Genomic DNA, 15455 nt, shown 5'->3' with positions numbered 1-15455 from the left:
TAATTCATGTGAAGACATAAGTGATGAATTCCTGGCCGGCGATACCTACGGGGAATTAAAATTCCGTTGTATTTGCGCCAGACGCGTGTTTCGTCTACAATTGACCCTGTGGTTGTAAATATAGTTATCAAGGGACCAGGCATATAATTTCATTACTCCAGACGCTCGTTTCGTCTACATAAGACTCATTAGTGAGACTCGGATCAAAATACAAAAAAAAGGCAAAGACGCATTAAGTGGAAGAGCCTTTATGACCTAAAATTCCAAAAAGTTTTGTAAATACGGCTAAGGTAATCTATGCTTTGGATTAGAAAATCCTTATTATTTTGAATATTTCTTACATTTGCTAACAAGATTGAAATTGTGCATTTGTGCCAGACGCGCGTTTTGTCTACAAAAGACTCACCAGTGACGCTCTATTTGGAGAAAGTTAAAAATGACAAATACGAAGTTGAAGAACACTGAGGACAAAAAACGCTTAAATGTTTTGGATTTCGGTTTACAATATTGTTTGACTGCATTGATTCATGTAAAAAAAAAATTGCCAGCTTCTGCCTAAAAATAAGAGAACGTTATTAAAAGCTTTTCAAACTCACGAAATACTAATTGAACCAATTAAAATCAATAACATACTTAATTTAAAATAAAGGCGGTTCAGTTAAAGTTACATACTTACTTTATGCTTTATTTGGTCATGAAAGACGATTTACAAATTACAACAAATAGGATGCATACATTTAATGACACTTACAACAAATGCAAAATGTTCTTTTAAATATCATAAGGTTAAAACTGAGAAGCAATGTCAACAGCAATATCGATTAAGAGTTAATATCACACAAACCTTTTTATTTTTGAAACAAGAGGCTGTCACAACGACAGCAAACCGGATTTATTAGCATTTATTTGTGTCCTGGCAATATCACAAGAACCATTACTGATGATTGGTGAAAGTGAAAATCGTCAATATCAGATTTGACCTCTATATTGTCATCAGTATCAACATATTAAAATTTGAAAAGCTTAGATTGAATGGTTCATGAGTAAATGCAACAACGTGAATGAAAACAACATTTTACAATCTTTCAAGAACCATAACTCCTGAACGGTAATAGTCAAAATCGCCATTATTAAATTTGACCTCTATTTTATCATCAGTAACAACATATTAAAATTTGAAAAGCTTTGGTTGAATGGTTCATGAGAAAATGCACAGACACGACTGGAAACACCATTTTTCAATCTTTCAAGAACCATAACTCCTGAACGGTAAAAGTCAAAATCATCATTATTGAACTTGACCTCTATTTTGTCATTAGTAACAACATATTAGAATTTGAAAAGCTTTGGTTGAATGGTTCATGAGAAAATGCACGGACACGACTGGAAACACCATTTTTCAATCTTTCAAGAACCATAACTCCTGATCGGTAAAAGTCAAAATCGTCATTATTGAACTTGACCTCCATTTTGTCACCAGTAACAACATATTAAAATTTGGGAAGCTTTGGTAGAACAGTTCATGCTTAAATGCACGGACACGACTGGAAACGCCATTTTTCAATCTTTCAAGAACCATAACTCCTGAACGGTAATAGTAAAAATCGCTATTATTGAACTTGACCTTCATTTAGTTGTCAGTAACAACATACAAAAATTTTAAAAGCTTTAATTGAACGGTTCATGAGTTAATGCACGGACAACATTTGATTGCGGCCCGCCCGACCGACCGCCCGACTGTGGTTTTCAAATATCGCCACAGAATAAACTTGAGGTGCCAGTCTTGTATTACAACTCCCGATTCTTTTGCATGTCAAAACCTAGTGAACATTTTATAGTCCATTAGTTCTGAATATTTTTCTGGTCTCATTTTTTTCTGTTTGATTAAAAGTTTATGCTGAATTGAAACATATATTTAACTTGAAAAAAATCTTGCATATCTTTGAAAATATCAAACCAGAAAAGTGGAAGTATATCATGTTTACTGGAAGTGATGCGTCTTAGTAAAACAACAAGCAGAAAGTAGAAATAAAGTTTTGACGTCAGGGTTACATACCTTTTTTTAATTTTTCGAGGCATGATCCACATTTTTGTCGATATCATCAAAATTTCACCTTAAATGTAATACATATACGATATCCACATAAAAGTGACCTTCTGTGTAGATAATCTTAGCTGCAAAATCTTTCGAAATGTTCGTTCATCATTGCTCTTCAATGGTATTTAGTAATTTATTTCGACTTTTTATTTTTTTTTATTCGATCGTCTTGAAAAGGGTTTTGTAGACAAAACGCGTACCTGGTTAATGATAATCAATTCTAATCTTGATATCTATGTTGAGTTTACGTTATTGGCTTAATTAATAATATGGTAAGGGGTATTTTTGTTCAGGCATTATTCTAATGTGCTATAGTTTGTGGAGAGTTTGTCTCTTCATAGTTTCTCTATTTAAACATGATAGTGTCGTTTATTTGTAAATTCAATTTGTGCTTTTGATTGCCTTCTTGGTATATTCTCTCTCTTTTTACAACTGAACGACTGGGTTCCAAGAAGAAAAAAAACCAAGTGTTAATTAATGTGTCCATGTATTAAATCCTTTCAATTGGTACAATTCAATTATTGTCTATATTTGAATAAGTGATTTATTGTTTTATGTAAATAAATTCGACAAAATCATCCTTTACATTAATTCCTGAATGTTTGTAATAATATGTGTAAATGAAAGAGAAAGAGAAATAACTCAACCTGTTTTGTTTAAAACTGACGAAAAATGTCTATTAAGTATTTTAAGTAAAAAGTAAAAAAATACTCAACTCCGGGGAAGGTTCAAAATGGAAAGTCCATAATCAGTAATCCATTACTATTTTTAAGAATATATGAATACATCCGGGTGCGGGAATTTCTCGTTACATTGAAGACCTGTTGGTGACCTTCTGCTGTTATTTTTATTTTTTTTATATGGTCGGGTTGTTGTCTCTTTGACACATTCCCCATTTCCATTCTCAATTTTATATTATAGTAACTATTAATTGCGGGGTTACTGTTACTAGCACAATTAGCACTGCTTATGGAAATTAAGTCCACCAGAGCAACATTTACTCAGGGGGCAATACTTCTGTACTGACAAGATTCTAACAAAACGTTTATGAAAGTATATGTTGATAAATTAAGAATTATTAAGAAACTAAGGTTCTTACTTCCTAAGGCAAAGTTGTCCTTAAATGAATTTTGTTTTATTTTTATGTCCCTTTATTGTCCTGAAACTTTTCTTGATTAGGTTTCAAATTATTAGAGATTCCTGGTGAAGCTTAATCAACAAAATCACTTCGTATGAATATAATTAGTAGAGTGTCATTTTCATTTACTAGCTGACTATTTGTCCACTAGGGAATCATCAGCTCAGTACTCAGTAATTTGGCATTTTTCCCTCATGTAAATTTATCCTTAAGTTAAATGAAATTTTTAAGAATAATATCCCTTTTGATCGTACAGCTGTTAACGATTCTATATCTTACACATCATTGGCTTTTAAATGTTTGGGTTTGACTTTAAGAAATCTTTTTGAAATTGTGAAGAATTTTCTATATAAGAACAACCGATATTATCTTACCGATCCCATTTCTTTCTTATGTGATGAATTTCGCTACATAATATGAAAAGTTCAGTACAATATGTCTAAAAATGAGGCCCCTCATTGGGGGTGTCAAAGTAATCACATAATCACAATTGGTTTGCCAATATAAACACATTATCATATAATTTTTTATACAAAAAAATCAAATATACTGTCCTAGATTATTAAAAAATCAAATAATCATGAAATATTTTGTCTGGTTATCAAATAGTACTCAAAGCTTGATTAATAAAGCTGTCATCAACACTTGGATCATACAAATGCCACGAAAGGGCACATTCATCTTTGGTCAGAGATTGTTCTGACGTCTGCTGGCGTTTTTATGTCATATGAATTTCTGTTTTTGACGTCAGAGCGCAGTCTATGTAGATATAGATTCCACAACTACAACAAATGTGTAACGATAGTTCTGCACTCGTGACAGTTTAATTTTAATATTCAAAGCGCGAGGCTTGCCGAGATTTTTAAATACTTATAAAATTTATTTATAACTGTCGAGAGTGAAGAAATATCGTAATACACGAGTTATAGTGGTGGAATCTGTTTCTTCTCTAATGATTTTTATCCTTCTGGTTCAAAGATTTGAAGAAAGTTGTGTACTTTTTATATGACGTCATCAGGCATGGTCGTCTTTTTCATGACGTCACAATAGGAAAATTCAGAAGGAAACCAAGAAAATTTAACGTCACAATTAAGATACCTACAAATACAACTTCTTTCCACGTACGATCACAGACTGGCATACACTACCAATGATACTGGTAAATATAGAAGATGCAGAGGCATTCAAGAAACAGCCTCACATATTTTTAAGAGAGAAGTCAGGCAACGAACATTTGATTTTAATTTCACATTTAAATATGTTTTTAATGAGCACCATATTGAATGACATAATTAGTACTTGCGTTATGGGTCTTAGGCTCTTTGCATTTCAGCGATGTAGATGTAGAGATGTAGAAGATTCGACCAATCATATGCTGAGAACAGATTTTTTACTACTGATAAAAAATATTTTTCTCACCGGTCAAGAAATGTGAAAATAATGCAAATATCAGGGGAAAACACTATCTTAAGGTTAAAAGTTTCTTTCTTGAAATCGAATAAGATCAACGTCCAATTAGATAAAGCATACGTCATTCGGTTCCTTATTTATTTTCTATATAACCGCGTACTAACTTCATGAAGTAGAAATGAATGCTTTCTATACATTAATCAAACATTTTGAGCAACAGTATTTGACTTTAAACAAGAAGAAGCGACATTTCTTTATTTATTCTTTGCACGTTTTTTCGAGGAGGCAAATTTCGTCCATGGGTTAATATGCATAAATTAACTCTCAAAATTCTATGGGCACTAAATGCAAGAACGCAGTCATATGAAAAAAGAGGGACGAAAGATAACAAAGGGACAGTCAAAAATTAAATCTAAATTAAACTGACAACGCCATGTCTAAAAATGAAAAAGACAAACAGACAAACAATAGTACACATGACACAACATAGAACACTAAAGAATAAACAACACAAACCCCACCAAAACTAAGTGTGATCTCAGGTGCTCCGGAAGGGTAAGCAGATCCTGCTTCACATGTGGCGCTCGTCGTGTTGCTCAGGTAGCAATACACAGTTAGGAGTTTAGTTTCGCATTTTGGCCCCGGTGGATTTTTCAAAAAGGAAAGTTATTGTGTAATAAAATTCATTTTTAGACAGCTGAGTGCTAATTTAGCCTTCAAAGATGGTTTATAAGAGCATCAATATTATTTTTTACATGTTGTTTTGGGCTATTTTCTGTTTGACAATCCATATTTTCATAGCTAGACCGGCTATCGGTCCAGAAATTGATGTAATGTTTACAAACACGTTTTTTCTACACGAAGTTTTTGACGCAATTTTACAAAAAAAATTAGACGGAAGACATATGATTTTCATTGGATTTGCTGAATGATATATGTACACAGTTTCAGAAAAGGTATTACTTCAAGCGATTGAAATTCTACTTTTAGCCAAATTTTGGGAAAATATATGTTACATCTTTCCCCCCTTTTAGCAATATTTTATAACAAATAAATGCAGATTGTTGCCATGGATACACCCAAAAGACATTATATTTTACCATTTTATATACTGGATATAAAATTTATGGAAGATTCTGATTACATACATAGGCACATATATGACACAAACAGTAAGCTTGATATTGCAAGAAAGCAATGAAAAGGGGATGGTAAAATCAATAACTGTTTATTGCTACCTTACGTGATAACAAATCCGGTAAATAATGTAATTCGGAAGTTTTGTTACAATTATGAAAGGGAAGGGGATTGTAGTTACGACATAAGGAACATATCCAATATCATTTGTGAAACGTTTATTCCATAACCAACTTGTGATGGCGTCCGTAAAATTTACGAAGGGATGATTTCAACTTCACCATTTGGAACCCTTGGTTTAATTGTAATCACAATAGCTTCATTGTGAGCAGCAACCCTCTATCAAGAAAATTATGATAGGAAATGCAAGCACGGGAATATCGTATCAATTGGGAGATATATACCCCGTATGCAGGTGCTGCTGGAAGGTTGCTACTTAGAAATGGTAAGTTCACAATTGGAAAGCTGAAATCATTTATCTGTCGTAAAGTGTTTTTTTTAACAGACCCTCATTGCCAATTTCTAGATGTAGGTCAAAATATGAGGCCGACTTAACTGTATCTGTAGTATCCTTTATCACTAGTTCGATGTGATAGATGCGTTCCACATGATCACCAAATTTTGAATTATTTAGTGAAAGAACATCATCTATATAGCGGAAAGTAGAGTTAAAGGATATTGCTAACTTCTTATCTTTCTTCCTAAGAAGTTCTTGCATGAAGTCAGCCTCATAATAATGAAGAAACAAGTCGGCAAGTAGAGGGTCACAGTTTGTTCCCATTGGAAAGCCGACAGTCTGTTGAAAATCAAGTCCTCCGAACGTAACAAATGTGTTGTCAATCAAGAAATCAAGCATCTTGATAATATCAGTTTCAGAGAATTTTTTGTTTGAATCAGAGTGACCCTTTACAAAGTAGGATTTATCCCTCCCTAAGACAAGATACTTGTATCTACGTTGGTCGTTCTTTTTTATGAAGCAAAACAATACCAACTCTTTCAATTTGTCTTTTAGTTTGTAATGTGAAATACTTGTGAAAAGACAAAGAAAAGTCAAATGTTTAATACTGTTACAAAATAAAAGAGAGTTAGATTGTATGTACTCTTAAAGATCTTTGGAATTTTTAAGTATCCACATCTGATTTAAGCCACCTCTAGAATAGGCAGTTTCACAATAACTTTGAAGCCCGTCTTTTATTGCTGATAAAATAGATGTTAATAATTTAGAAAGAGGTTTCGTGGAGCATTTGGAAGACCCAGCAAAATGCCGTTGTTTGTAAGGACACTTATGTAGTTTAGGTATCCAATACAGTGATGGAAGATCTACTTCTTCATTTTTAGTTGAAATTCCGAAGGAACATAGAAAAGACCTATGATTATCCAGGATTTCCTCTTTGGTAAGTGACGTGAGAGTATATGTTGAGTTTCCAAGTGAATGGTCAATACCTAATTCGTTTATCAAGCAGATAATGTAATGTGTTTTACACACAAACATGGTGTTGTTTGGGGCTTTATCTGAGGGGACAACAACATATTTGTCATGGAGGTAGGATAGGTGAAAACCTGTCCAAAGGGAAAGGACGAAGCTAAAATGGGGAGGTTGAGAGAGCAAATATTTCGTTTGAACTGTAAGGGATTAAAAGTTGTAGGTTGAATCAAATGCGATATAGAATGATTTGTAATAATCTATATATGACGGTTGTTTTCCATTTGTTCTGTTGTTTGATTAAGTCTCACATTTAATTCCGTAAATTTCTTGGACTTTCGTATTTTTTAATTTCCCTTAGTGTTCAGTATTTTTTTTATTACACTTTGTTTTTAAGAATTTTGCGCCCGAATTAAGGGTCAACACTTTCCATTTTTGATGTATGGATTGCGATCTTGCTTCCCTCAAAACCAACAAGTCCTACAAAAAATTCCACCAGATATCAAAGCAATCTTGGACAAATAGAATTTGAAACAACTACCTGCATGTGTGTGTACTAAGAATATGAATTTACAACTGCAATTACTCTCAGATCTGTACTTAGTGTCTTTTTGTTGTTTGAATGAATACGTGTCCGTTTAGGTCGACGTTGTATTTTTGTTAGATGTATTTCTATTTGTATCCATCTGATGAGTTAAGTCTTTTCAACCATTTCTTAGTGTGTTCTTGTATCATATTGTTCATGTCAGGGCCTTTAATTTAACCCGCCAATACGATATGGGGTTTTCTCATTGTTGAAGGTCGTGTATTTGCCTATTATTGAAATGTGTGAAAATATGAAACAATATCATGGTTCTATTAATTTCGCATCATTTATACCAATATGTCTTTATGTAGCTTCCCATTGTTTAAAACGAATTAAAATTAAAAATACTAAAAAAGAACCATGTGATATGATAGTCATAGGTTCAGCTTTCTACCACAGACCAATGACGTAGAAGTTAATAACTATAAGTCACCATACGGCTTCAATAATGTGAAAAAACTTTACACAGAGGCCTCGGACCAAAATAAAAAATGTAAAAATGCATACAAGAATTCTAAGGGCCTAATTATGTACAACAGAATAAATGAAAAACAAGTATGACATACAGAAACATAAGACAACAACTAAATTTCAAACTGCTGACTTGGGCTATAATAATTTACAAATTAAATTAAGTTTGAAAAAATAGATAATAGAATGTTAGACAGAAAAGATACAACGTTTTTTTTTAGTTCACATTAAGAAAACATACATCAATACATCAATTAAGAAAAATTTCGCCCTTCGTCTTTAAAAACTACTTATTCACTCGGAGGTTTTTTTTTTACTTTTATGGTTTTAAATATAAAATCTATCTACTGAATAAGGTTTGAAATTTACAGCTCCCTTTACCTCTAATGAGTAACTTTAGATAATAAAAAGCAGATACTATTCAAATTGGACAGAGTAATGGGAATGGTGTACGAAGCAAGGTGTATGGTGTAATTACATATGATAAAATCTTGCGTCTTGCGTTTATATTTTTTTGATTGGTCCAAAATATTCCTGAGAGCTAAAATTTATTAAGAAAGATCTTAGTTATTTCGTTTTAAAAAAAATCACCAGTAACAACAAATCTCAAAATATAATTTGTCTAATTATGATTATAACACAATGTTCAGTGCTGTACCCCCATTTTTTTAATATAACTATAATGTGTGTTTGTTTTGCTCACACATCATTGTCAATATAATGGAATGTATTCTTCTGTCATACAAGTAAGAGGTTTAGCTATATATAAAACCAGTTTTAATCCACAATTCTCTACATTAAAACAAATGCATTTATCAAGTCAGCAATCTGACAGTTGTCATCTATTCGTTTGATATTTTGAATTTGCAATTTTATTACGGAGGTCGGAATAATATTTTTTTCCATTTTTGGCATACATAACTCAATAAAGAAATAAGTGTTTACAGAGTTATACAGACATACAGTTTGTAAAATATTGCACTGATTTATCTGTAATTTTATCTGCTTATTTTATATGTATCATAGTTTACGTATCAGTTGCAAGTCATAATTGTCTATAGCTATATACTACATTATGTCCGTTTTATATCAATATATAAAAGGGTATCTGGTGTAAACGATGATAACGACAACACATTGCTAAAACAAATACAGCTAAATGTTATATAGGTCAAGATACAGTAAGGTTTATGTACAATATGTTTATCTTTTACAAAATCGAACCGAGTGTAAACAGTTGTGAATAAATTAAACTTAACAGAACCTATGAAAGACAATAACAATCAAATCCAAGGAGTAAACAAAGACTCACAAAACCGAAGGACATTTACATCAACAGTTATAAATAATAGATAAGAAGCAACATGAACTCCACTAAAACCAGGAGTGAAATCAGGTGCTCCGGAAAAGTAGGCATTTCCTAAACCGTATACGGCACCCGTCGTGTTATTTCTTTGTTCAGTTCGGTAATGATGGAAGGGTTATTATGACTGAGGAAGAATATCAGATATGATTTCTGACAGACTTTTGTTGTAATGGCCAATCAGCTCATGATGACGACCGTATATTTTCTTGAGGGTTGACCTTATTATAATTGATTCATAGCCCTGTTTTAGAAACTTTTGAGAAAGCAGTATTCCTAGTTCAAAAAAATCAACGTACTTTAAGCTAGCTGTAGAGTAACGTATCAATTGAGACGCATATACTCCATATACTGGTGCCGCTGGGATGTTGCTACATAGAAATAGAAAGATGACTGTAGGAAAATTTAAATCATCGCGTTTGTTATAAATTTTGGTATTCAACCTATCATCATTAGTCATTTCGAGAAAAATGTCTAAAGATGAAGCAAATTTATCTGTGTCGGTAGTTTTATTAGTTTCAAGTTCACCTGGATATATTAAATGTAAGAGAACACTGAATCTATTATTATTAAGAGACAGTACATAACTTTTGCTACCAACACCAAATTTGTTGTTAATTTATGAAAAAGGCATTCGTCTTGATAATCGTAAGCATGGAGAACCAGAAACTGCTAATCTGTAAATTGTAAAGCCATTTTTTACAAAGGTGTACCATGATGTAAACATTATTTTTCTAACGTTTTAACTTCTAATTAGGAACAAAAAATGGACTAAATTATTTAATCAGTCGTATGACAAAATAAGATCATTCAAAACTGTAACGGGCGTAAACATTCCCAAAGAATATGTTTATTATATTGCCGAGCAAAGGTTATCGCTGGATATCTATATGGCATAAACAAATTTACGTTACTTGTAAAGCAGAAGCAATTTACCCTTTCGGAACACCTAAGGTCCCCCATTGTTTTTGTAAGGGGTTCGTGAAGTTAAATCTTTAGTTGCGGGTAGTATTTTTATTACTTGTTTATTGTCTATCTTTTAACCTGATGTTTTTTTTTACTTTCCCAATGTCTGTAATTTATTATTTGTTCAACATGTTTCAAAAGATTCAAATTTTTTTTTTATATATAGATTATACCGTTGGTTTTCCCGTTTGAATGGTTTTACACTAGTAATTTGGGGACCCTTTATAGCTTGTTGTTCGGTGTGAACCAATGCTCCGTGATGAAGGCCGTACAATGACCTATAATGGTTTACTTTAATAAATTGTTATTTGGATGGAAAGTTGTTTCATTGGCACTCACACCACATCTTTCTATATCTATTATGAGTTGAGAAGTAAGAATAAAATTAAAGCAGATCTCGTTGAATCGATTAGGTTTTGTCGAGTCACAACATAAATTTGTAACAAATATCAAATAGGACATAAAGATAAAAGTTATTTTATAATTTCTATCTATATATCCTTGATAAAAACGATAAACTCGAATATGTACTCGTTTTATATCAAATATTTTGCATTACAATTCATAACTCGAAAGTAATAACTTGTACAACGTTTTATCAACACACAATGTTGGCGTTTTATTTTCTTTTGTTGGCATCAGCGTACAGCTTTCTTCTAGAGAATCCACAAGGAAATGGAGGGACAACAATCACAAATCAGTACCTAACAATATCTAAATTTTATGAGGAGATGAAGCTCCAGCAAGCAGACACAGCAAACGTGCATCGAGAAACAATAAAACTTCGACACGATACGGACAACTCTCTAACGTTGCTTACTTTTCAACTGCAACAGAAATTTGATCTTCTTGATAAGAAGTTGGCTGAAATTGCAAGACACAACGATTCTAATTCGGATTTTATTAACTTGGAACAAAAGTATATACAGTTAGAACAAAAGTATTCGAATCTTGAACAGAATTATATCACACAGGGACATGAATTAGCGATGTTAAAGAACACTTTACAAGCTAATCACAATACGTCAATTAAGGATTTAGGCACGCAAATTAAGACTTTACAGAAGAATCACAATGCGTCAATCACGAATCTAGGTATTGAACTGAAAAATGTTGAGAAGAATCAAAATATTCATTTCGTTGATGTTGAGTCGAAGATGCGCGCAGCAACCATTATGAATAATCAAACTTTTATACATTTACAGCAACAGATAGACAATAGCACGGAACAAGGTAATTATTGGTAATTGTAAATTTAAATAAATTTTGAACACAATTTCAAATCAAAGAGTCACATAACTCGGGAGAAGTTGTGTCTTATAGATTTTTTTGCGGAACCTATGATATTCAGGTTTGAATCTTGTTCCTTACCTGGAGGTAGAAGAAGAAGAAGAATCTACATTTAACACAAACGATGTTCTACTTTTGGTAGTTCACACAATAATATTTTTTTAGGTCGATCAAATATTTCCTTAATCAACCTGACCTATTCTGTAATATGTTGGAGCAACTTTTAAGATTGAAAGATTTAAGTTAACAGTCGCCTTTATTGACACATGCAACAACGGAAAGTACTTAATTTTAACACAAAAACTACAGGTACTAATTTAAGTTATAAATTCAATTCTATGTATATTAATATCTAAATAGGAATGTGATTGTGTAGTTTAGTTAAAACTGTATTTTTATTCAAATATATTGAATTCGATTGGGCAACAGACAAGGTTTATTGCAATGATACTGTAAGAGGCGAAATTGTCAATAGGAAAAGTAAACAAGATGTGCTCAATTGTTTATAAATTAGTGACTCAATTAGCACATGAACTCCATAGCAACCTGGCTACATATAATTTTTTTTATTAATGAACAAGGACTTTCATCTTTATACATGGAGATCGATATTCAACTTTTTATGATGGTAATTAGCTAAAACATGTTTTTTTTATTATTATAACAATGAACGACCAATTTTAACAAACATAGGACTCAAATGTAAAAAAAAAGCGACCGTTTAAAAATGTTTTGATGAACTAAGCGACAAATAACCCTAAAAGAACCAGACATAGCCTTTAAGATCTAACCAAAGAAGATGGCAGTATTGGTAATGAATATCGCTATTTCTCCCATTGCATTTTTTTTTACAACAAGTGAAATGAATACCTTAAAGTTACTAGATGAAATTAATCTTGAAATTGTAATTATCTCAAGATCAGTGCATTAAGGAATGTATCCAAAAGATTAAACACTTGTATAGGTGCATTATATTATAATCGATGAAGTGGATATTTTCTCAAATAACTTGCCCTTCTACTCCATATATAAAGGCCTTCCATTTTATATCTATTGAAAATAAGAGGTTTATCAAAATATAGTATATACAATATACAATTAGACGTCTGACATGTCATGATAAACATTTCTTACATAATTCTGAATTTCACATACTCGTTTTTTTTTCATTTCAGTGGCAATGACTGCACATCCTTCATCTAACTCAAACAAGGCTGGTATTATTAAGTTTGACAACGTCGCGTTCAGCGTTGGCATCAAGAGCCTAACAGCGTTTAAAAATAGCGGGAAGTTTGTATGTGAGAAGGAAGGACTATACATTTTGTCTGTAAAAATCTACTCCAATACCAATGGTGCTCATTTTTACATTTCCCTAAATGGTAATACTATATCGTACACAAATATTAGTTTTAACGGCAACCATCCTTCAGCAATGGAAAATACCGGTACTGCTGTTCTAACAGTACAGTTACGACTTAATGACAGTGTGTGGGTATTTTATCCACGTGCATCTCATGTTGCAGGCAGTGCATGGTCAACATTCACGATTGTTAAAATTAAATAAGATAAACTGTATAGCAATGTTACTATCCCTGTGATTGTATATGAACAAATATATACGAATATAAACATACCTTGAAATCTTATGATGAATATTTACAATCAATTTACTTTATATTTTCATGATTACACGTTGGAATGCAAGTACAACTTATATTATGGGGCTATCCTAAGTGACACCACACTCCAAGTAACTAGATGCTTTTAGTATTGGAGCGTGAAATTTTAGAGAGCATCCCATTCTTGGAGTGTGATAAAACACAGACAACGAGAGAAGGCGGCAGGAGGGAAAATAAAATAGTAGTCGAAAGTTCTTACTCTAACGAACAAGAACTTCACAAAACCAACACACTCGGCCAACAAACAAATGCTATCTCAGAGAGAGAAAGATTCAACCTCCATCCTTAGATCAACTGCATCTCGAAATATGATTTAAATCTAAAGTTCTCGTGACTTCTTTTCTCGTGAGATGTCGCTTAGGATATGGGGCTATCCTAAGTGACATTACACTCCAAGTAACTAGATGCTTTTAGTATTGGAGCGTGAAATTTCAGTTCGCATATCTATACTCTCTAGATTATTACCATTGAAGCAAATCCCTATCCGTCTATCATACCTTATGAACTATTAATCCTAAAGCTCATAAAAAACAAAACCCCAAACTAACCAAAACTAATTCCTTAAATATATATGAAAGACAAAACCATGAAATTTATTGTAGTTTTCATCGTAAACTGTAACGCTTGATCTGGTAATCATTATATGCCGTATTGTCCGATAATTGTTTTATTACCAATTACTCCACGTTTATTGTTATCATTAAGTAAATAAATACAAAATTAACAAATCCAAATTTATTCATATATATACAAATCTTCATCAAACGTTAAATACAATACACTGAAAACCATTTTAATACAAATAACACACTCTTGAAAAATGAGAAGTAAGAGAAATGCTGAAGGCAATTTGGTTGTGTCACCCACTTTGTCAAATAGTCTCTCAGCTGTTTGAGGTTAACGAGCAATTTCCTTAAATATGGAACCTACAAAGTTGTCTACAAAGTTTTTTATCCTAGAATATCTATCATAACTTTTTTTGGAGAACCAGCCTACATGAGTCAAACATTTTCCCTTTAAAATTGCCTTTGGAATGTCTGAAATAATTTTCAATATTAACCCCATTTTCTTACCATTCTAAAACTTCTGCAGAAGGATTTAGTTCCCGCCAAGCTTCTAAATGTTTGTGCAGATTTCTTGCGATAAAGGATTTTGGCTATCTAAATGGTAGATTTTCTGAATCAAAAATACTATTTTCTCCTACTTCTTCTGCGCGGGGAACGGAAAATGTCTGTATAATCCACCCAAACTTCTTTGTTTTCTTTAAAATCAATACTGCTAGGGTCAAATAATGACTTCATTTCCCATTCAGATAAATCAAATTTCATTCTTTTTGGATTATAATCCTTAAATGAAAAAAATACAGAGAAAAAAATCCCCGACCTCCATTCCGCGTGACAAACAATAAGCCACTAAGGATTAGATTCCCATGGAATGTCAGAACACTTTGAAACCTTACGAAATGTTAACGATAAAACATAATTACTCCTTCTTCAACTTCGGACACGAGTTCACGTGATGGCCATTCTCCTTACAGAAGAAACAAACGCCCCTAGTTCTCCTTTGGAATCTAGGGCAAAAACCTTTGGGCCACCAATCAAATTGGCATAAAGGATGGCTTGGTGCATGAGTTGTAAACCGTTCTCTAAATTTACGTCTTTCCTGGCTAGCATCAGATCATCCTTAAAAACTTCTGCCGTTAATTTCTTAAAATCTATTGACACCTTATCAAGGGAATATTTGTTCAACGGATGATCTTTTTTAAGACGTGCCATGTTTTCTACCAGAACGTCATCATCCGTGGATTTGAAATCCAAGATCATAGTGTATGTGTGGCTCAGCCATCTACAAAATATAATATATATTACATATATTCGAACATATATATATACAT

At 32.5% G+C, this 15455-nt stretch overlaps 1 protein-coding gene across 1 annotated transcript; it reads left to right on the top strand.

Annotated features, from left to right (window-relative positions):
- The first annotated feature begins 11114 nt into the window (after window positions 1–11114).
- LOC134710572 (uncharacterized) lies at window positions 11115–13446 on the top strand. Its single transcript, XM_063570948.1, has 2 exons — window positions 11115–11825; window positions 13058–13446. Exons 1-2 carry the CDS (start codon window positions 11201–11203, stop codon window positions 13444–13446), a joined length of 1014 nt encoding a protein of 337 aa, XP_063427018.1. The 5' UTR covers window positions 11115–11200.
- Window positions 13447–15455: the final 2009 nt, after the last annotated feature.

The sequence above is a fragment of the Mytilus trossulus genome, chromosome 3, assembly GCF_036588685.1.
Source record: "Mytilus trossulus isolate FHL-02 chromosome 3, PNRI_Mtr1.1.1.hap1, whole genome shotgun sequence".
NCBI lineage: Eukaryota > Metazoa > Mollusca > Bivalvia > Mytilida > Mytilidae > Mytilus > Mytilus trossulus.
This window is presented reverse-complemented; position numbering and strand designations above follow the sequence as displayed.

Excerpts from the sequence above, each read along its gene's own strand:
- LOC134710572 (XM_063570948.1), top strand. The coding sequence starts at position 11,201 with ATGTTGGCGTTTTATTTTCTTTTGTTGGCATCAGCGTACAGCTTTCTT. Across the intron at positions 11,826-13,057 it reads AGACAATAGCACGGAACAAG|TGGCAATGACTGCACATCCT; the intron begins GTAATTATTGGT and ends TTTTCATTTCAG.